The following is a 22,979-nucleotide window of genomic DNA, read 5'->3' on the forward strand; positions in this document are numbered from 1 at the left end:
TGTTTACATTGTCTTGGTCAGTTCCTAAATCAGGTGACCTGGCCTAGCACCCCTCTTCAGAAGAGATGGTGGGAGCACCTTCAAAGATGTCACATGGGGGCCAGGTGCGGTGGCTCACGCCTGTAATCCTAGGACCTTGTGAGGTTGAGGCTGGAGGAATGCTTGAGCTCACGAGTTCAAGACTAGCTTGGACAACATGGCGAAACCCTGTCTTTGGAAAAAATTAGCCAGGCATGGTAGTCTCAGCTACTCAGGAGGCTGAGGTAGGAGGATGGCTTGAGCCTTGGGTGTGGAGGTTACAGTGAGCCAAGATCACGCCACTGAAATCCAACTTGGGTAACAGAGCCAGACCTTGTCTCAAAAAAAAAAAAGAAAAAAAAGAAAAAAAAAAATGCCACATGAGCAACAGTGCTTACATTTCCTGCTTGCTTATCAGTAAGGTTAACTGCTGATGTGCTGTTTCTTGTGTCCAGGTATTGCGCTAGGTGCTGTGGTTGCCTCTGCAGTCCTCAAAGCAACTTTCTGAAATAAACATTGCTTTGCTTCTCTAACCTGAGAAGTTAGACTTGTCTAAAACCTCATGGTTAAAAAGTGGCTATGCAGAATTTGAACCTAGCTCTGATGCCAGAGTTGCTCTTAACCCTTCCAGTACCACATAAGAAATGAGAAACTTGGGCCAGGTGTGGTGGCTCATGCCTGTAATCCTAGCACTTTGGGAGGCTGAGGCGGGTGGATCATGAGGTCAAGAGTTCGAGACCAGCCTGGTCAATATGGTGAAACTGTCTCAACTAAAAATACGAAAATTAGCTGGGCATGGTGGCGGGTGCCTGTAATCCCAACTACTCAGGAGGCTGAGGCAGGAGAATCGCCTGAAACTGGAAGGCGGAGGTTGCAGTGAGCCAAGATCGTGCCATTGCACTCCAGGCTGGGCGACAAGAGCGAAACTCCATCTCAAAAAAAAAAAAAGAGGAACTTGAGCTATTATGCAGAAATGTTGTGAAATCTCTTTTAGGTCCAACTTGACTTGACTCAGGATGGTTGAGTTGAGACCAGCTGTCATTTCAGTGCAGCTGGGAGTGGCCACTTCTCAGAGTCTGTTATCTCCTGACTCTGCAGTGAGTAACACATATGGCCTTGGGTGCTCAGAATTTATTAGTCCATCAACAGAGCTGAAAATACCTGTGAACACCAGGAGGCAGATGCCCCTGTGCTTTGGGCAGAAAGTTTGTGTGGCTAATAGTAAAGAAAAAAATTTTCTGCTTTTGAAGATCAAAGCATGTAAATCAAGGCCTCCCACTTGTTTGTCTGCAACCACAATTGGTAGTAACTGGCTTGAGCAGGTCATGGTTTCCCTTTAGAAGCAGCATAAGTTGCCAGAGTTTTGTGGGCACTTGTGCTTTTTGTCTAAACTTTTTTTTTTTTTTTTTTTTTGAGACAGAGTCTCGCTCTGTCGCCCAGGCCGGAGTGCAGTGGCGCGATCTCAGCTCACTGCAAGTTCCACCTCCTGGGTTCATGCCATTCTCCTGCCTCAGCCTCCCAAGTAGCTGGGACTACAGGCACCTGCCACCACGCCCGGCTAATTTTTCTGTATATTTAGTAGAGACGGGGTTTCACTGTGTTAGCCAGGATAGTCTCGATCTCCTGACCTCATGATCCACCCGCCTCTTCCTCCCAAAGTAATCTTTTCATGAGACTCTGGAAATTTTAACATTTCCTCCAAATTGGTAACTTGGTGGTGGCAAGTCTTTAAATCCAGGCCATAGAAGCTAAGCAGTAGGTGCTGGTTTTGTCTAAACTTAAATTCAAAAATTCAGATTTATAACAGTCTTAGCTTAAAGCAGTTTAATGTTTACTCTTAGATTTGTGTATTAAGTTTTAGTGGCTTCTTTATAGAAAGAGTACAAAATGCTTGGTGGATTTTTTAGATAGTAGTTTGAAGTAACCCTGGTTTATTAGCCAGATAACAGAAATGTCAGACAACAGAAATGTTTAGTGTAACAGGCTTGATACTTGGAAATTGGCTTGTTTGGCAGAGGGCAAGCATTTCCCCCTGGAATTTGAATTTTTAAACTGGCATGCCTTTCTACCCCCTCCCCCCCCCTTTTTTTTTTAAAGACAGAGTCTTGCTGTTGCCCACCCAGGCAGAGTACAGTGGCATGATCAGAGCTCACTACAGTCTTAACTTCTGGGCTCAAGCAGTCCTCCCGCCTCAGCCTCCCCAGGAGCTGGCATATAATGCGTACCACCATGCCTGGATAATTTTAAACAATTTTTTTTTTTTAGACAGAGTCTTGCTCTGTTGCCCAGGCTGAAGTTCAATGGTGCAATCTTGGCTTATCGCAATCTTGGCTTATCGCAATCTTGGCTTATCGCAACCTCAGCTTCCCAGGTTCAAGTGATTCTTCTGCCTTTTCCTCCTGAGTAGCTGGGATCACAGGTGCATACTACACTCCCAGCTAATTTTGTATTTTTAATAGAGACAGGGTTTTACCATGTTGGCCAGGCTGGTCTCAAACTCCTGACCTCGGGTGATTCGCCCGCCTCAGCCTCTCAAAGTGCTGGGGTTACAGGTATGAGCCACTGCACCCAGCCCCATGCTGCTTTAAGTAAATTTTTTAAATAGGTCATGTCATATGGATAAGTCTGCAGTGGAATACAGTGAAGTCTCTTTATCCCATCTTCACAATATGAAAGGATGTCATTTGAGGTGCCATGGTGTCTTCCTTTGTAAACATCAGATTCCCTAGAGGAAGGGACAGAGCCTCTTTTCTAGGTTACTAAGCTGTGATTTGACACAGCAAACATTCCCTTGGGTTTATGGTCCTTTCATTACTTCATCAGACATGGCGTGTAGGCTCATAGTAGTTGCTTGTAGCATTTAGCCTCGGCTGGCCTCATCTTTGGCTCATTTTAAAAATAAAAGAGGCTGGGGACGGTGGCTCATCCCTGTAATCCCAGCACTTTAGGAGGCTGAGACCAGCAGATCCCCTGAGGTCAGGAGTTCGAGACCAGCCTGGCCAACATGGTGGGTGAAACCCTATCTCTACTAAAAATACAAAAGTTAACTGGGCATGGTGGCAGGCACCTGTAGTCCCAACTACTCGGGAGGCTGAGGCAGGAGAATTGCTTGAACCTGGGAGGCAGAGGTTGCAGTGAGCTGAGATCACACCACTGCACTCCAGCCTGGACAAGAGCGAGACTCCGTCTCAAAATAAAATAAATAAAATAAAATAGGTCTGTACAGAGACCATGGATTTGTACTGAAGTACAATCTTACTGGATTGTTCAGTACTCTTGGGGGAGTTTATGGCCACTGTGTTATACAATGGCCTGTCCTGAAACTAGAGATCTGCTGTGTCTCTGCTGTATTGTACATCCATGTGGTGGCTTGGATCCCCATCCCTGGCAGCCCCTCCCTAGCAGACCTGTGTGCTCCAGGAACCCATAGAGGAGAAACACTGCCTTCTAACCCTGAGCCCTACTTCCCTTAACCAGTCCCGGTTGCAGCCACAAATCTGTCTTGGCTACTAATGAGTGACTACGGGATCCGTTCACCAGAAAACAATGATTAACCTTAAAGCAATTCTTAAGGAAGAGGATGACTTTACTGGATATCAGGGTAGCTATATTATTAATGTTTGGAGGTTTGGAGAACTCAGGCTGTCAAGAAAACAAATATTACCATTCATGAGGACACTGCATTTTAAACAATCAGGCTTACAAAAGAAAGTCACATTTTTATAAACCATGGAGTGAAGTGGATTCCTGAGTTAAATTCTGGGGTACAGTGGCTTCAAGTGTCTTTAGATTGAGTCAACAAGGGTCTATGGATTTAAATTAACAGGAGACATGTATCTAGATGAGATCTTTCTTTTTTTTTTTTTTTTTTTTGAAATGCAGTCTCGCGGTCGCCAGGCTGGAGTATAATGGCGCAATCTCAGCTCACTGCAACCTCCGTGTCCTGGGTTCAAGCGATTCTCCTGTCTCAGCCTCCTGAGTAGCTGAGACTACAGGCATGCACCACCACTCCTGGCTAATTTTTGTATTTTTAGTAGAGATGGGGTTTCACCATATTGTGGTCAGGCTGGTCTTGAACTCCTGACCTCAGGTGATCCCTCCCAAAGTGCTGGATCCACTCCACCTGGCCTTGTCTCATTTTAATTAAAACTGTTTTGCCATAGTAAAAATAAAAGGGACAAATAGAAAACTCAGCCATCAGCAAGAAAAGGCTTCTTCCACAGGCAGGGGCAACATCGTACATTGCTCTTATCATCAATCACTGAGGAAGGAGGTTGGTTACTTTCTCCATCTTCAGATTCATTAGAGCAGTTGTTTATGTGAATATGACATTGCCAGCAGGGTCCTGTCTTTAAAAAAAATTCTGTAATCTAAAATTACTTCTCACTGGTTTCTCCATCTGCCACTTGGGGAAGCCACCTCATGACCAAGTGTTTCCTACAGCCACCATGGCCCAAGGCTACCTGTACAGGATGCAGCCTCCTGCAGTTGCTCCCACTGTCTCCCAAATCTGGCGAACTTTTAGGCAATGGTAATGGCAAGTAGCCATGGAATTAATTCTGTGTGGTAAGAGGCACACAGACAGATGATGAGCAACTCTTCTCCTTAAAGAAGTCTGTGTCTAATTCCTACGCATGGCCATTGTCAGAGCATAGCTCTTTCCCGTTACCTATACTAGCCAGAAACAGCTTGCTTGCTTTCTGAAGAAAGAGAAATGACGCACCACAGGGTACATCAGATGAATCAGAAATTACATTGTTTGGACTTCAAAACAGTGTTTACTGACTCTGGGCTTAAACTTCTAGTCCACTCCTAGAACAGAAACCCTCAAAGTTCAAGAGTGGTTTTTTTTTGTACAATTGTTTATACAAATTCAACAAAGGTAAAATCGCATCAGGGAAGGTCTAGGAAACACCACCTTACAACAATGGCACTTATAAATGCAGAACTTTACAACTAGGAAATAGCCATCTTACAAACCTAAATGAGAATTCAACTCACACTTCAGAGGAGAGAAGCAAAAGCAAAAGAAAGGCTATGTGGGAGCATTTATTCTACGTCTTGACTCACTGTATAAATTAGATCTATGTAAGTACAAGAGCTCATGCTGGAGCAGACCCTCCTGAGTGCAAAGGCTGAAGTCGAAATTTTAAAATTTGAGAAAAGTGAATTCTCTACAGAGGAAACTTGGCAGAGTATCTTACTTTGACTATAATTTACATTTATCCACAACATGCTCATGTAACTCTTGAGGTACAAAGCAGACTCTCAACTTCCAGTTAAACATGCTTTTAAGTGGAAGGTCTTAGCCTGCTTTGTTAGATCTGGGCACATTTGTAGATGGGTTGTGTCGATGAAGTACACGTTAAATTCTCTCCTACCTTAAGGAAATCAGGAAAATTGGCAATCTCAAAACAATAAAAACACTGGTATGCATTCAAACCTTGCATAAATAACTTTTAAACAATTTGTACAAAAATAGTTCTGCATAATGTAAGATGTAACAAAACCAACCAAACAAAAAAAAGTGTCAAGACGGCAGCAGATGTGGTGTGTGGTCCACTTTATGTCAACACCCAAAACCTCGGTGTTGCAAGGAATGAAGTGTCCAAAACACCACTACCACTAACAGAAACTCCTAAGCTCATGCTTCAGTATGAGAATTTCTCCGAAGTCCACCCTCCTCTCCGACAGGAATGTCTTCTTGTAAAGGCCGCCTTAGAAATGGTCCAGAAAGCAGTGCAGTTACGATTTAGAAAGACCAAAGGAAAGTGTCGGCTCACTCATCCCCCAAACGGGTGGTTGAACAGCTTCTCCCTTGGAAAGACTTGCAAAATGGAATTGCGTTGTGGTCTGTTGTCCCACGTTCCAAATGGAAAATAAAAGCCCTCATTTTTGTAAAGTCTCTCCCCTCCCAGAGCCCGCCCCGTATTTACATACTTATCCTTGGACTAACTCAGTTTTTGCAGGAGTTTTTCTTCTACTTGCCCAAACTGGACACTCACAGACATCTCGGCTATGAACTGCTCACAGCCTTCCTTGGTGACTTGCTTGCAGTACCTCAGGTCAATATGACAGATGTTTCCACAGCGTTTGAAGAAGGACAGGCACTGATCAGTGACCTTATTGCAGTCTGCAGAGAAGAAATAGGAATGTGAGGTGTGACGGCCAGGAGCCAGAAGCCCCCCCCCGCCGCCCCCGCCGCCAGACCCAGGCACTCAGCAGTGGGGACAGGTCAGAGCTCTACATATTCCAGTCCCTGCTGTGCTGCACTAAATAAAATGTTATTTGCTTAAAATCTCTCTTCTTCAAACGGGGAAGGGTCTCACCCGCCAGGTATAAAGGTTAATATATGCCTCAAAAGCATTCAGATAACCACGTGAAAATCACTTCTAATTTACCACACAGCTGCCTCTATACGTGCGTATGCTCATGTAAGTAGTTCTGTGTGCTTTTACAATGATGATAGGTTCACACACCATGTCAAGTAGCTTGCTTTTCTCATCTAATATGTTGTTGATGAGTACTGCTCTATGTCTATTACTGTGCATTTATTTGCCTCCTTCCTTCAGATAAATTCCCAGAGGGGCATTGCTGGGTCACAGAAAGAACATCCCTAAGGGCATCTTGGGATCATTTTTGCTTTTGCAGGCCGCAGTGCTTTGGAGCAATTCACAGCATGAGGGACAGCTGTTTGGCCCTAACTCCAGGACTGACCGTGTGCCAGCAGCCTAGACACCAGACCAACATGCCCTTCTAGCAAAAGCAGAATTCAGACTTCATCACACCCTCATCTGCAGACACACCCTTTGTGCTTTTTTTTTGAGACAGAGTCTCGCTTTTGTCACCCAGGCTGGAGTACAATGGCACAATCTTGGCTCACTGCGACCTCCGCCTCCCAGGTTTAAGTGATTCTCCTGCCTCAGCCTCCTGAGTAGCTGGAATTATAGGTGTGTGCCACCATGCCCGACTTTTTTTTTTTTTTTTGTAGTAAGTAGAAACTGGGTTCCACCATGTTGTCCAGGCTGGCCTCAAACTCCTGACCTCATGTGATCAGCCCGCCTCAGCCTTCCAAAGTGCTGGGATTACAGGCTTGAGCTACTGTGCTTGGCCTCAATGGTATTACATTTGTGACCTTTGCTAATCATCCTTAGTATCAACACTTTCATTTCTTTATTAAATTGAGTGGGAATAAAAATACGAAGGGCAAACCGCAATCATGCATATCTACATGTTATCAAAATCCCTGCAAGCGAGGAGGTGGTGTAAAGTAGTAAAGTCAGAGCACCACATACGCCACCAAACTGACTTCCTTTATACAGCTAGTCCTTTCAGACAGTGGCCTCCACATCAGCACAGAATCTTCAAACATGCTCACCAATTCGTGAACCTGGAGCAGTGGTGCTGGAAAGCTGTCTACATACACATAGGCATTCACAAGTGAAGGCCCTGCTTTTAGACTGAAGATGGGAAAACGAGAGATGCTTCAACAGATAACTCAGGTTTTCATGGGTTTTTTTTTCTCTTTTTTTTTTTTTTTTTTTTTTTTGGAGATGGAGTTTTGCTCTTGTTGCCCAGGCTGGAATGCAGTGGCACGACCTCGGCTTACTGCAACCTCCCCTTCCCAGGTTCAAGCGATTCTGCCTCAGCCTCCCAAGTAGCTGGGATTGCAGGCGCCGGCCACCACGCCCGGCTAATTTTTTTTATTTTTAGTAGAGATGGGGTTTCACCATGTTGGCCAGGCTGGTCTTGAACTCGTGAACTCAGGTGATCCATCCAGCTCAGCCTCCCAAAGTGCTGGGATTATAGGTGTGAGCCACCGTGCCCGGCAATAACTCAGTTTTTCAAAGGGTATCCCTTAATCTTCTAATTAATCCCTCAAGTAGTTCCCCCTCAAATGGCTGACCCTCTTTATAATCTTACTGCAAAATCCAATGATGAAGGAAGTTGTAGAATGTTATCATACAATTCCTTCGGGAAACTCATGATCCCCAAAACTCAATACTTGATTCATTTTAAGTATAAAGAATAGGGATTTTACTAATACAAGCTTATTTTCATATACTTTTCATTTTTCATTATTTACTATGACATGTTGACCAGTTAGATTTGAACTCCTAGTCTCAAGTGATCTTCCCCACCCAGCCTCCCAGACCACTGGGATATAGGTGTTGCGCCTGTCTGACCAGGACGGTTTTCTTAGAGGATGTCCCACATTCACACTTGTCATCTTAAAGGTGTCATTTAGCTTGTTCCATCTCTCCTGCTTTTCCTATAAACTGCAGATATCCCAGAGGCTTGCTTAGATTCAGGCTAGACATTTTCAGCAAGAAATCACCCTCAGAATCTTCCATCTTGACCCTGTTCCCAGCTCCCTATCTGCCTTCCAGAGCACTGTCTAGCTCATCCCAAGAATGCGTCTCATTCCTTACTCAGATGCAGCTATGCTGTCCCCACTCCATCACCAGCTCAGGGATATTTTTCCCCTGTAATGTTTGCCTAGTTCCTGGCTAGAAGAGACTGACCCAAGTCCTGCCTCTCCCTTGACACCTTCAAGCACCAGAGCAGGCAGCTCCCATGCCAGAGAACTCTGCCATCTGGTTGGCACACTGCTGTGGTCTGTAGCTGTCAGACGGCTGAGGGGGCCTCAAGTGCATCCTGGCAGTTACCTGTCGGTGGTAAGGCAGCACTTGGTGTGAAGTGAGACCTGGAGGCCCAGCTGGCTCCTTTTCTGAGTTGTCTTTGGGTACTAATTTGGGCCCTCTTTGGAGGCTCATTCATGCCCAGCCAGCATTCTTCCTGGCTTGTGGTTCACATATTCCCCAAAACTGGAGCCCAAAGACCCTTCCAACAAAGAAGCTAGAAGGAAAAGACTTTCCTTTGGTCCCTCTGTGCGTTAGAGGTCACTGCAGCCTGGTTTCTCGGACCCTCCACAGGCAGGCTGACAGATGTTTCCTGCTGGCGCGTGGGGCCCGCCTGCCCGCCCGCCAGCCTGTGGAGGAACATCACTTTTGTTAGCATCCTCATCAGTTCTCCCTCCGCCTTTAAACATTTTAGATCTGGAATCTCACTACTTTGCCCAGGCTGGTCTAGGACACCTGGGCTCAAGTGATCCTCCCACCTCAGCTTCCTGAGTAGCTGGGACTATAGGTGTGTGCCACCATGCCTAGCTTCAGGAATAAATTTAACCAAGGAAGAACTTGTACTTTGAAGACTATAAAGCATTGCTGAAAAAAACTAAATTAGACATAAATAAATTGGAAGTCAAGACTGAATACTATTAAGATGTCAGCACTACCCACAGAAATCTACAGATTCAATGAAATTGCTATAAAATCCTAATAGTAGTTTTTGCAGAAATAGAAAAATCTATCCTAAAATTCATGTGAATGCATGGGGCTCCAAGTTGTCCAAACAATCCAAAAAAAGAACAAAGTTGAAGAACTTGAGCTAATCTGAAGCTGAGGTGGAAAACCACTTGAACCCAGGAGTATGATTCCAGCCTGAGCAACACAGTGAGATCCCGTCTCCAAATAAAATAAAATACATAGGCTGGGCACGATGGCTCATGCCTGTAAGACCAGCACTTGGGAGGCTGAGGTGGGTGGATCACTTGAACCTAGGAGTTCAAGACCAGCCTGAGCAACATAGCAAAAGCCTGTCTCTATTAAAAAAAAAACAAAAAACACCAAAATTAGCCAAACATGGTGCCTCTAGTCCCAACTACACAGGAGGCTGAGGTGGGAGGATCACTTTCGCCTGGAAGGTGGAGCCTGCAGTGAGCCATGATCACCTCACTGCACTCCAGCCTGGATGACAGAGTAAGCCCCTGTCATTCATTCATTCATAAATAAAGCACGTTACAGGCATAAGGATAGACATATAGACCAATGGAATAGAATCAAGAGCTCGGCCAGGCGTGGTGACTCACGCCTATAATCCCAGCACTTTGGGAGGCCGAGGTGGGCGGATCACCTGAGGTCAGGAGTTCGAGACCAGCCTGGCCAACATGGCATGGTGGCACACACCTGTACTCCTAGCTACACAGGAGGCTAAGGCAGGAGAATCACTTAAACCTGGGAGGTGGAGGTTGCAGTGAGCCAAGATCGTGCCACTGCACTGCACTCCAGGCTGGGCAACAGAGCGAGACTCTCTATCAAAAAAAAAAAGAAAGAAAGAAAGAATCAGGAGCCCAGAAACAAACCCTCAAATATATGGTGAAGTGATTTTTGAAAAGGGTGCTGCCAACAGCATTCAATGAAGTAATAAATAATCTTTTCAATAAATGTTGCTGGAAAAATTGAATTTTGACATGCAAAAGAATAAGCTGGACCCAGCCGTGCGCAATGGCTCATGCCTGTAATCCCAGCACTTTGGGAAGCCAAGGCGGGTGGATCACAAGGTCAGGAGTTCGAGACCAGCCTGGCCAATATGGTGAAACCTCATCTCTACTAAAAAATACAAAACTTAGCCAGGTGTGGTGGCACGTGCCTGTAGTCCCAGCTACTTGGGAGACTGAGGCATGAGAATCACGTGAACCCAGGAGGCGGAAGCTGCAGTGAGCTGACATTGCACCACTGCACTCAAACCTGGGCAACAGAGCGAGACTTTGTCTTGAAAAAAGAAAATGGGAAATTTTTCATGACATTAGACTTTGCAAAGATTGATATGACACCAAAATCACAGCCAACAAAGGGAAAAAAAAAAAAAAAGACCAGGTGCAGTGGCTCATGCCTGTAATTCTAACATTTTGGGAGGCTGGGGCAGGAGGACTGCTTGAGCCCAGGGGTTTGAGACCAGTCTGGGCAACATAGCGAGACCCTGTCTCTAAAACAGAAAAAAAGTCTGGAGATGGATGTTGGTGACAGTTGCACAACATTGTGAATGTACTTAATGCCACTGAATTCTATGCCCAAAAATGGCTAAGGTGGTCCATTTTATATTATGTATTATTTTACTACAACATAATTATTTTTCTAATTTTGGAAGCTGGAGAAGAGGTAACAATTTAGGAGACCTGAGAAAGCTTAATTAACCCTAAAGTGGCTGAGGGGAAAGCAGAAAAGAATGATTATTCTATAGAACACCTCCAAGGTGTTTAGTTGTGATTTCTCAGAAATTCCTCTTGCATTGGAAGTGACATGTACATTGGAAGTGGGGCTAAAGATGGTGTTAGTAACAGAAGCACTGGTTGAAAATCTATTCAAGGAGCAGTAAGATGTCCAGATTCCTTCCCCAGCAGAAGACTGGGGTTTTAGTCTCTGATGGGCTGGGCTCCAGTGGGCACAGAAAGTAGGGGTGCCCACTCAAAAGTGGGGGCTAAGGGAAAATTTACCTGCTGACTGTTGAGAACCTCCTTCCCCCATCAAGCCCCATACTTGACCATACCAATGGCGGTCCACCCTACACCCTTAGGAGATCAAGGAGAGTCTTTCTGGCAATCCTGACCAGCTTAAGAGAAAGATGGAAAGATCTGATGTCCAGGTTTCACCAAAGAAATGACACACAGAGACCACCCTGTAAGTGTCGTCCATAGCAGACAAGCTCCAACCGCGTGCCCAGAGCTTCTGATCACCCTTGAGTGGAGGGACAAGCAAGCATCAGCATTCAAGCTGAGGAGGGCCTCTGCTGAAGGCCACTGACGGCACTTGAAGGGAACAGTCAATGCAGAGAGAAGAAAATAAAACAATCATTCATATCCTCAGGTAGGAAAGTATCTGGCTCCAAGAAACAACTGGCCATTCCACAAAAAGTTCAGAGAATACAGCTTGAAAATTAAACATATAGGTTGAACCATATGAAAATGCCAACATTTGACTACTTTTGACTTATAAAAACAGCAGTTTCATATGGTTCAACTGCACAACAACAGAAATTAAAAACTCAGTGTATAAGTTGTGGCCGGACACGGTGGCTCACGCCTGTAATCCCAGCACTTTGGGAGGCCGAGGCGGGCGGATCACGAGGTCAGGAGATCGAAACCATCCTGGCTAACACGGTGAAACCCCGTCTCTACTAAAAATACAAAAAATTAGCCGGGCGTGGTGGCAGGCACCTGTAGTCCCAGCTACTCGGGAGGCTGAGGCGGGAGAATGGCGTGAACCTGGGAGGCGGAGCTTGTAGTGAGCCGAGATCACGCCATTGCACTCCAGCCTGGGCAACAGAGTGAGACTCCATCTCAAAAAAAAAAAAAAAAAAAAAAGTTGTATGATAAAGTAAGGGAAAACTCCCAGAAAATACAGCAAAAAGACATTGACATGGAAATGAGGAGGGAAGACAGGAATCAGAGGACTAGTCCAGAAAGAGGAAAACAGAAGGGGAGGAAGTTAAGAAAGAAGAAGTTTTTCTACAAGTGAAGAACACAGATGTCCAGACTGAAGGGCTTCTGTGAGTGTTCAGCATGGTAGGTGAAATGGACTCAAACCCAAGTTTGTCATCAAAAATTGCAGACAATTACAGACGACTTTCTATTAACTTACAAGGAGAGAAAATAGATTCACTGACAGATGAAGAATCAAATGGTTTTAGACCTTGCCTCTGGAAGGCAGAAGATGGTGGAGCAAAACCTCCCACTTACTGTAGCAACAGGCTCCCAGACTAGGGTTCTATACCCAGCAGAACTAGCAACTAAATGGGAAGGTATATAATAAAAACAAATTCAGACACACAGGGTCTAGAAAATGTCTCTCACCAAATGTGAGAGTAAACCAAGAAAGAAGATATGAGATCAAGGAAGGAGGGTACCTAGGCCAAGACAGAGACCAAAGGAGTCCAGGATGGCAGCAGTGGGGCGGGCAGTCCCAGAGGAGAAAACGGAAGGGGAGGAAAAGAAGTCAGGAGGCAGCTCTCGTACAAAAACTGGTCAAGAAACTGATGAGTTGGGGGTGGGGAGGGGGAGAGCATTCAATTCTGTTGTACCATTTGCATAGAAACTAAGCAAAATGAGGCAATTAATAAAAACATTGAGCAAGAAAGAAAATGTACTCATAATACACTATTTGGCTCAACAGTGACCAACACTTAACATGGTCATAATAAGTGAAAGAATAGTGACAACCAAAAATTGGAAAAGATGGAGGGAGAAAAACGGGTGGGGAGTGGGAGGGAAGGATACAACAGTAATAAATCCTCATGTTATATAATAGCAAGCTAATAAATATATAATGTCCACATGGGAAAAAAAAAAAGAAATTGCAGTATATGGGCTGCCAAAGCAAGCACTAGGCTTGCTATTTTGAAATAGCAGAGGTAAACACTGGAAGAAAGAATTCAAGAGTTTAAGGCGTTGTCTCAGATAGTGAGGATGGGGTAAAGGGAAAGGCAGGGGACTGCCTTGAGCACCCAGTAAATTTTCCACGATGGAATTCGGCCAGAACAATAGCTAGAATTGCAACTTCCCTTGTCACGAGACCAGATCCTCCAACCAAGTTTAAGGATCTTGAGGCATGTCAACTGTCATCTATTTTGTGGCACAGACTTTTTTCCCATCTCTGGTGCTTGCATCAGGACAAGCTTATTTTTCCAGTAACTCAACTGGTTACACCGATGAGACGGGAATTTTTTTTTTTTTTTTTAAGAAAATCTAGAAGAGTTTAGGTATAGAGATACGCCTTAGTATACTTCACAGCTCTTAACAAGAATGCAGGCCGGGCGTGGTGGCGCACGCCTGTAATCCCAGCACTTTGGGAGGCAGAGGTGGGTGGATCACCTGAGGTGAGGAATTTGAGGCCAGCCTGGCCAACATGGTGAAACCTCATCTCTACTAAAAATACAAAACTTAGCCAGGCATGGTGGCAGGTGCCTGCAATCACAGCTACTCGGGAGACTGAGGCAGAAGAATCACTTGAACCTCCCAGGTTGGAGGCTGGAGTGAGCCGAGATCGCACCACTGCACTCCAGCCTGGGTGACAGAGCAAGGCTCCGTCTCAAAAAAAAAAAAAAAAAAAAAAAAGAATGCAGAGAGCTGTATGCACTGAGATAAAAAGATGACCTCAATTTATCATGCTGGAAAAACAAAATGCAAAAGATGATTTGCATGCACACACACAGCATGGCCCACACCGCAGGGGAGGGAATTTATACTGAGATCTCTGCTACGCATCCATAATAACTAAACCAGGATATAATGAAGAGATTTAATAAAATGCCAGCACTTAGAGTAAGACGACTCCCAGGCCCTCTCCAAAGGGCAGCTCCATCACCCATTCAAGCCCATGACCTGGCCCTTGAGCTGGAGAAGCCTCAATTCACTCTGGTTCTTTGCCTCCACGAGGTGGAACAATCCCTGCCACCAAAACTTCCTGAGGAGAAGGAATGGCTTCCTAGGTCCCGAATGATCTCATCCCATCCAAAGCTCCCATGCCCTGCTATGAGGCATGGTTGCCAGACAGTTTATCAGGCATAAATGTGGGATGCAGAGGAGAAAACAACGTGTACGTCACCACTGCGCTGTGTGAAAAATTTAATTTGATGAGATGGGGATGTCCTTAGTACTTGGTAATTTCTGAAGGTAAAAAAAAAAAAAAAAAAACCTGTAGTTTCTTTTTCTCTTTCTTTTTTTGCTCTCACGCAAACCCAACACCCCCCAATCCAGACCATCCTAAGCTACCAGACCAAAATCGGGTTAGTTGGGCAAAGAGCAGGCAGGATTGCTCTGTGTACCTCGCTGCATACTGGAGCCCCAAGACCTTCAGAACCACCTGCCGCCCCAACGGCAAGTGCAGCGAGCGAAGATCCTGCACCACAGCGACACACAGAGAATAATGGAACTCACTGTGGGTTTTTTTCTTTCCAACAACAGGCCCCTTGATAGCAGAGTCACAAGGGGTGCATGTAAGCAACGACAGCAAAGGCAGAAACCAAGCTCCCTCCTGCCCACCAGGGCCCTTGCCTCCCGGCCCCCACTGTCTCAACACCCTGGTTGTCAGGCACCGGCTCTTCTGCACCCCCTCGGGAAGCCGTCCCTTGTCCGTATTTTGGGTCAGGAACCACTGCTATGTGCTTGTGGCTGCTGCTAACCGGCACTATTTTGGGGCCGCAATTACTACAACTCCAACGGTAACTTTTTTTTTTTTTTTTTTTTTGAGACAGTTTTGGTCTAGTCACATAGGCTGGAGTGCAGTGGCGCCATCTTGGCTCACGGCGACCTCCACCTTTCAGTTTCAAGCGATTCTCCTGCCTCAGCCTCCCGAGTAGCTGGGATTACAGGCGCCGGCCACCAACCCCCGGCTAATTTTTGTATTTTTTTGTAGAGACGGGGTTTCACCATGTTGGCCAGGCTAGTCTCGAACTCCTGTCCTTATGATCCACCTGCCTCGGCCTCCCAATGTGCTGGGATTACGGGCGTGAGCTACCGCGCCCGGCCAACAGTAACTCTTTGTTTAATGTGTTTCCCCCCTGGACTGGGCTGTCTGTCTCAGTAAACGAGACACCTAGCACTGTGACCACATAGCTGTAGACACACGAATCGTTTTCCACAAATGTGAACCTCCTGGTTCTCCCACGGAGTGTTGGGCAGACCCAATGGGGGCCCCTGACTCACCAGACAGGTTGATCTCGGTTAAGGAGTCTCGGGTGGTGGTGCCAACAGCGGTGAGCAGGTTGATGGACTGGTCGGTGACGTGGTTACAGTAACTGAGGTGGAGCTTGGAGAGCAGGGGCATGTGGCGGATGATGAGCCGCAGGGAGGCATCTGTGATGTCCAGGCCTGCCAGGCGCAGCTCCACGATGTTCCGGAGCTTGCTCCGATTGTCCATTTGACCTGGTGGGGCAGGAAGGAGGGGGCAACCCGTCAATCTGACCGAGGAGGCCTGGTCATGCTGACATGACACTCTAAAAGGCCCACCAGCCAGACAGAACACTCAGATTTCATTTAGTTATAAACTGCTTCCTCCCAAAATCATAATTCCAACAGTTAAAAATCAGACTCCACATCAAAACTTAGATTTTCAGATTCTCTTGAAAAACTAAAAGACCTAGAAACACTAAGCCCACATTCCACCCAGCAGTCATCAGCCAACCAGTGCAGAGGCTGCGCAGCATCTCCGATCCCCATGGCTTGGCGAGAAGCACGGACCTAGGCAGTCCAGCCCAGTCCAGGGGGAGGCGCCATCCTGGAAGCCCTTGCACAACCACACTGATCCCGATGGCAGTGGAGGCTTGAAACCAACGAGGGGCAAGTCAACAGAAAAGAAGTGAGATGCACGCAGAGCCCCATGAGCGAGTCAACAGGAAAGCAGTGAGACGCACGCGGAGCCCCAGGAGCGAGTCTCGCGTGTGCACAGGAGCCCCTGCCTCCTCCCAGATCCCTTCTGTGCCTGAAGCAAACTGAGAACATGACAGCAGAGACTCATCCCTATGTCCTTTGGGGAACAGCTGGGGCCTGAGAAGGATGGAGAACATGCTGGGGTCTGAGGGTAAAAGCAGATCCAACAGCCTAGCTCGCTCACCCCACCCCCACAGAAACCCCCAGCCTGGCAACTCACCTGGCCTGTTGTCCGTGGGCGGGGACAGGAGATCCCGCATCTGGGCATCCTTTAGTCCCTCCACCCACTGGACATCCAGGGTCCGGAGCAGCGGACAACTGGAGCTGCAAAGGGCCGAGACCGCGATCCATGAGCAGCCTGACAGCACCAAGTCCCGGAGCCCTGGGGGGACATACAAAAGGGTGAAGGTCAGGGGATGTGTCCCCAGCCCTCACTGCAGCAGACACACTCGGGGCCACTGGCCCAGGGCTCACCAGGCAGCCGGTTGATGAGCCAGCTCAGCTGCTTCTTGGAGATATTGGTCCAGCTGAGGTCGAGGGAGACGGGCTGTCGCCGGATGATGCCACTCAGCATCAGGGGTGTGATAGACTTGCAGTGGTTCAGGTCAATGCGGGTCCACAACCGCTTATCGCAGCACCTGGGGACCGGCCCCGTGGGGACACATCGTCAGAGGTGGGGCTCCTCTAGGGAGCCTACGCACAGCTCTTAACTCTCCCCACCTAACAACCTCTGGGAGGCTCCTTAACTCAGCGCTCTGGACCCTTCTCTATGTAGCACCTGTCCTGCCCCAACGCGGGCACCTCCCATCTGCTCTGACAGCCATGGCCTCCACTCTCCATCAAGTATGTATGTATGTATTAAGACGGAGTCTCGCTCTGTTCCCAGGCTGGTGTGTAGTGGTGCAATCTCTGCTCACCACAACCTCCGTCTCCCAGGTTCAAGCTATTCTCCTGCCTCAGCCTCCCGAGTAGCTGGGATTACAGGTGTGCGCCACCACACCCGGCTAATTTTTTTATTTTTAGTAGAAATGAGGTTTCACCTTGTTGGCCAGGCTGGTCTTGAACTCCTGACTTCAAGTGATCCGCCCGCAAAGTGCTAGGATTACAGGCATGAGCCACTGCTCCTGGCCTCCATCAAGTATTTACCATGGGCTTTACAACGCCCTCTACCGGCCGTTCCTCCAAACGACCCCATGAAGCTGGCGTCATGCCCGTTCATCCAAGAGGGTAAGGCAGAGCTAAGGCCAGAAAGCTGGTAAATATCGGCTGGACTGAAGTTGCAACTGGCAGCCTTGCTGGAAACCTGGACTAACTCTCCGAAGCCAAGGACTCCACGTGGTCCTCACTTCACCCTCCAGGAAGCTAAATCAGGGAATAAATGGGGTCACCTCCTCTGACAAGACCAGAGGGGCCGCTGTAGCCAGCTGGAACGCTTTGCGGAGCACAATGAAGCCATACTGGGGTTTGGAAGGAAAGAGCATCGCCAGCAACTCCACACCACGGGCCATCCCTGGTGCCGCCTGAGCCTTAACCTAGAGCCCTACACAGGCCGCCGCTCACCAGCGGTTCCAGGTCCTGCAGACCCGCATGCACACACACAGGTCTTGGTGGCTGAGGTAGCTGAAGACGGCCATCCACACCTCCCTGTGCATGACGTGGGCTGCCCCATCGTCCAGGGGTAGCGAGTCAGGCGGGGGGCTGATGGGGGGTGGCCGGATCACATGGCGCTCCATCTGGATACACTTGGGCGGGGACACGGAGGGTGGGGGCCGGGAGATGACACGGGGCGGGCTGCGCAGGCTGGGCCCCAGCTGGTGCCGCAGCTCCCGGGGGGTGCCGTTGAGCCCCTTGCTGAAGCGGTGGGGACGCTCGCAGATGCCCGGGGGCCGCTTGGGCTCCTCGCCCTCGCTCTCAGGCTCCGACTTGATGGGCTGCTGGTTCTCGTTGGCCAGGCTGTTCTCCGTCCTCTGGATCTCGTGGTTGAGCTCCTTGCTCAGCTCCCTGCTCAGCTCCTTGTTGGGAAGCCGCCGCTTCCGGCGCATCTTCACCTTCTTCTTCTCCTCCGGGCCCTCGGCCCCTTCGGTGCTGGGTCCCGCGGTGGGGGAGCTGGAGCGGGAGTGGTCGCTCTCCCTGGTCTTGGGGGGCGCCTCGGGCAGTTCGTCCTCGGGTTCCTGCTTGAAGCGCCGGAGGGGCTTGTTGGCCAGCGCCATGCGGTCCTCGGCGTTCTTCCAGGACCGCCGCTGAGGGCGAGAGCGGAGACGCGTCAGCCTCTGGGGCTCAGGGCTGCGCCCGCCCAAGGCCTCCCGCCCCCCTGCCACGGGACTGTGGCCCAGGGAGCTGCGGTGCAGCTCTAACCGCTCAGGCCTGGGGCACAGGAGGGAGGGGAAGATGGTACCTTTTTCCTGAAAAGCTTATCTTCTTTGCCAGGTTTGAGCTGTCACGAAAAAGAAAGGACGCAGAGCTTGCTCCCCGGGCTCGTGGGATTTGGTCTCCTCGACACCCCACCCAACCACGAGTCCACAGTCTCCAGAGGAGGGGCTGGAGGGAGGCCTTCCCCACAAATGCCATCTCCACGTCTGACCGACAGACGGGCGAGCCCTGCCTGCAGCTTTCAAGGAAGAAGCTGGAAGTAGGAGTACGGTTGAACTGTTCCCACCCAACTGACCTCCCACCCCACACACCCGGAGATGTGCAGCCGCCCATTCAAATCATCCTCGGCTCTGGGAGCCAGTTCTGGAGCACAGCCCTGTGGGAATCCCCGGCCCAGCAGGAATGGCTAGAGCTGGGAGAGACTCCTGGCGCCACCTTGTGGCTGGTGACAGCACGGCCCGTGGGTGGAGCAGGGCCACCAGGCTCCTCAGAGGTTCCCCGGACTCACAGCTTCCATCCCAACCAACAGAGGCTCTAGGCACAGACAGCTTCCCAGGCCCCAAGCCAGAACCACGAGCCAGAGATCTGGGGCCGAGACCTGGGAAGCCTCAGGAGAGGCAGCAGTGGGGTGGAGGACCAGCGGGGTGGGGTGGGGGACAGCCCGGGACTCGCCAGTCCCCGGGGCCTCAGGAGGGCGTGCATCGTGGGAGCACCTGCTGCTGGAAGTAAGTGAGACTGGATCTCCACCAGGGGCTGAGGCTGCTGCCTAGAGGGGGCCTCGGCGAGAGGTGAGAGGAGGAACCGGGGGACGTTTGAAGCGATGAGGCCTAAAGGGGGGGGGGGTGGGAAGAGGAGTGACTCACTGGTTTTCCCCTCCTTTCTTTGGGGCAGGGCTCTCAGGACTTAGGTGACCTGCTCAGGGCAGCAAGAGGCCGGGATTATCCCAAGCTCTACCTGCTGCCCACCCCCTGCCCCATCCCTCCAACCCAGCACCCGGGACCAGCCAGACCAACCCCTTTGCCTCTCAGCCCCTCCTGGTCCGTACCCGCTTGCGTCCACTCAGCTCCTGGGGCTTCTCGTATTTCCGCTTCTTCCTCAGGTGCACGTCGTCAGACTTTCTGCGCAGGAGGCCGTCCGGCGGCACCTTCTTCGGGTGCTCATCCGACCTGCGCCGGGGCGCCTCCTCACACTCACTCCTCCGCTTGGCAGGTTCCTGCCCTTCCTTGTTGTCCCGGTTCATCTTCTGCTCCTTGAGCAGGGAGCCGGGCAGGTTGGAGGCGTACTTAAAGCCAGGGCCACGCTTTTGCTTGTAGGCCAAAAAGAGAGAAGGAACAGACCAACTGTATACCTTTGGACTTGCCCTTCCTCCTCCCCAGGCCGACGGCAACCCACCTGCCTGACACTCCTGGGACAGGCTGGTCCCGGCCAGGCCCAGGCCCGCCCCTCTCCCGACTGACCCTGGGACTTGGAGCCCGGCACTCACTTTCCCGGTCTTGCCGGCGTGGTTACACTTCGGACACTCCCAGCAGTTTGGAAGCTCGTCGTTGACCACACCCTCTGACTCCTTAATCTGCAGGGAACACCAGAACTCAGAAGAGGGACGGGCGGAGAAGACGGCCCACGGGCACAAGGCTCTGTGACGCCACGTCTTCCAGAAGCAGCAGCACCCCCTCCCCAACGTCACGTCTATCCCGTTTCCAGCCAAAAGAAAACACAGCTGCAGAGGCTGGCAGAGATGGGCAGCTGTGGATCCAGGCCAGGGTTCAGAGGCTGAGCCCCTTTGCTTCTCTGGGACCCTGGGCAAGACAGTCCGTCTCTGTGGGCTGGTGCCCTCAGCCATAAAAGTTAGTGTGCCCATCTCACTGGGGGGGTATGACCCAGGTAAAGCCACCAGCTCAGTGCCTGGCATGCAGAAAGGACTCTGCAGAGGACTCTACTGGGTGCTGGGGGAAGGAGTGTGGTGTGGGGCCTTGTTCTCCCAGAAGCCTGGAGCCACCTGGAGGCGCTCCCTCTGGCCCAGCTACAAACAAGCAGCCTGTGTTTGCCATCCGCTGAGGCTCTGGAAACCCTCTCTGGTTCTGACATCCTGGGAGGTGGGGGTGTGTTTATTCCTTTGATGACACTGGGTCTCTGAGGTACTCCAGGCCCTCCTTGCCCCGGGCTTATCCCTTGACACACAAGATCACCGAGACTCAGGGGTCCTCCAGGAATTCACTGCACGACCTGCATCCCACCATCTCACCAGCATCCCCAGCAACCCTACCTGCCCCAGAGCGTCAGCACCACCTGTCCCCACTGGGCCACTCACCTTAAGGCATCCAGGGTGGATGATTTCATTGCAGATGGAGCACTCCATGAGCATGAGGTTAAACTTGCCTTCCTCCTCTTCCACCGTGTCTTCCTTCCCCGCCTCGCCACACACAAGGCACACGGCGGTGTGGGGCAGCACTGGCTGAGGAGCCAGGGAGAACAAGACAAGTCATCAGGGGTGGGGAGCACAGACCCCCAGGGGGGCCAGTTCAAGGGCAATGAGCTGCTCCCCTTGGGCCTGCCAGGAGACCCCCGGAAAGTGGCCCAGGCACATTCGCTCACTCATTCATTGAAATACGTATCAGGCTACTACCTCCACATGCCAGATACTACTCTTAATTGCTGGGGATACAGCAAGGAACAAGACAGCTCAAAATCTCTGCCATCCAGAGCTTACATTTTAGTGGAGGGAGGCAGACAAAATGGACAGAGCATGTTAGAGACAGAGACATGGGGAAAAATTAGAGGGCTGGAGTGAGGGGCAGAAGGGGGGCTGATTTTAAATATGGAGGTCAGGGAAGGCCTCACATTCAGAAAAGCCCCAAAGGAGCAGGGGCGTGAGCGCAGCCCAGATCCATGCAGATGAGATGAAGCTGCATCTCACCAGTGGGTATTCAAGGCACAGACCATGGACTGCGGGCTCCCAAGACCTTTACAGAAAGGCTAGGAGGTCAGAACTGTCTTCAGAATAACAGACGTTATTTGCCTTTTGCACAGTATTGATATTTGTACTGGCGGGTGAAACTCCTGGCCCCTCAGCACCAGGCAAGGCAAGGCCCCCAGCTCACCAGCAGCCATGGGGTGACTCATGCCATACACTTATTAAAAAGATCACCAGGCCGGGCGCGGTGGCTCACGCCTGTAATCCCAGCACTTTGGGAGGCCAAGGCGGGCGGATCACAAGCTCAGGAGATCGAGACCATCCTGGCTAACACGGTGAAACCCCGTCTCTACTAAAAATACAAAAAGAAATTAGCCGGGCGTGGTGGCGGGCGCCTGTAGTCCCAACTACTCGGGAGACTGAGGCAGGAGAATGGCGTGAACCCGGAAGACGGAGGTTGCAGTGAGCCGAGACCATGCCACTGCGCTCCAGCCTGGGCGACAGAGCGAGACTCCGTCAAAAAAAAGATCACCAGTTTCATCTAAGAATATCTCTGATGAAACAGTAAAAATTACTTTATGAAAACCTTTCCCTAGAGTACACATCCTTTTCATGTGCTTTGTGACAATAAGAAGTATGTGTAAAGTGCCTCAGCACACAGGTGACGCGTACCAAAGGAAAAGCACTCGTGACTGAGCTGGGAGGTGAAATGGCCACTTTCTCCACAGATTATTTTTACTTGAAGGAATGACTGATAGAAACCCCCTGGACATTGGTGTATTTTTGTGAAGATCAAAGAAGTGAGCTTGTCACTTCCAGAAAAATAACTGACAGCATTTGTTGCAAATGACAAAATTCAAGTTTCTGAATGAAAATTAGACTTTTGGAAAACTGATATGAACCACCATAACCCGCACAGCTTCCCAATACTGAGAGACTTTTCCGATGAGATCAGTAATCATATTAACAAACGTGATTTCTAAAATAATATTATGTGCCAATATTTGGAAAATCCGCCTAACTCAGGGAGCCAATATTTTCCAGATGACCAATACATGGTGTTACAACATCATGCCTGAGCAAATGAGCTACTCAAAGGTCAAGACAGGCTAATGATTTTCAATGTAACAGTGTGAACAGCTCATTGATACAGTTTCAGACTCCACATTGCAACTAAACTTTAAAAAAAACTGTTGAGTTCTAGTTGAGTATCAGAGTATCCACAGTTATCGAAAAGGCTATTAAAATACCCCTCCCTTTTCCAAGTAGTATATATTTGTGTGAGGCGAAATTTTCCTCATACTCCCTCCAAAACAACATATCACAATAGACAAAACACAGAAGCAGATATGAAAATTCCAGGTCTTCTCTTTTTTTTTTATTTTTTGAGATGGAGTCTTGCTCTGTCACCCAGGC

The 22,979-nt window shown here is 49.3% G+C and overlaps 1 protein-coding gene across 13 annotated transcripts in view; it reads right to left on the minus strand.

Annotated features, from left to right (window-relative positions):
• Window positions 1–3,867: 3,867 nt before the first annotated feature.
• KDM2B (lysine demethylase 2B) overlaps window positions 3,868–22,979 on the minus strand; it is a 156,332-nt gene continuing 137,220 nt past the window's right edge. For 8 of the 13 annotated variants that reach the window (XM_063694421.1, XM_031000895.3, XM_063694422.1 and 5 more), the window contains 10 exons: window positions 20,961–21,104; window positions 20,136–20,222; window positions 19,698–19,958; window positions 19,366–19,479; window positions 18,678–18,716; window positions 17,843–18,522; window positions 16,757–16,920; window positions 16,503–16,664; window positions 15,560–15,778; window positions 3,868–6,151 (listed from right to left, as the gene is read on the minus strand). In XM_063694421.1, the coding sequence (XP_063550491.1) occupies window positions 5,970–6,151; window positions 15,560–15,778; window positions 16,503–16,664; window positions 16,757–16,920; window positions 17,843–18,522; window positions 18,678–18,716; window positions 19,366–19,479; window positions 19,698–19,958; window positions 20,136–20,222; window positions 20,961–21,104 (2,052 nt within the window). In that variant the 3' untranslated portion in view covers window positions 3,868–5,969. Of the gene's footprint in view, window positions 6,152–6,209; window positions 9,011–15,559; window positions 15,779–16,502; window positions 16,665–16,756; window positions 16,921–17,842; window positions 18,523–18,677; window positions 18,717–19,365; window positions 19,480–19,697; window positions 19,959–20,135; window positions 20,223–20,960; window positions 21,105–22,979 lie in introns of those variants that run through there. The other 5 variants (XM_063694423.1, XM_031000898.3, XM_063694425.1 and 2 more) reach the window with 3 other exon arrangements.

This window comes from Gorilla gorilla, chromosome 10, assembly GCF_029281585.2.
Source record: "Gorilla gorilla gorilla isolate KB3781 chromosome 10, NHGRI_mGorGor1-v2.1_pri, whole genome shotgun sequence".
Classification (NCBI taxonomy): domain Eukaryota; kingdom Metazoa; phylum Chordata; class Mammalia; order Primates; family Hominidae; genus Gorilla; species Gorilla gorilla.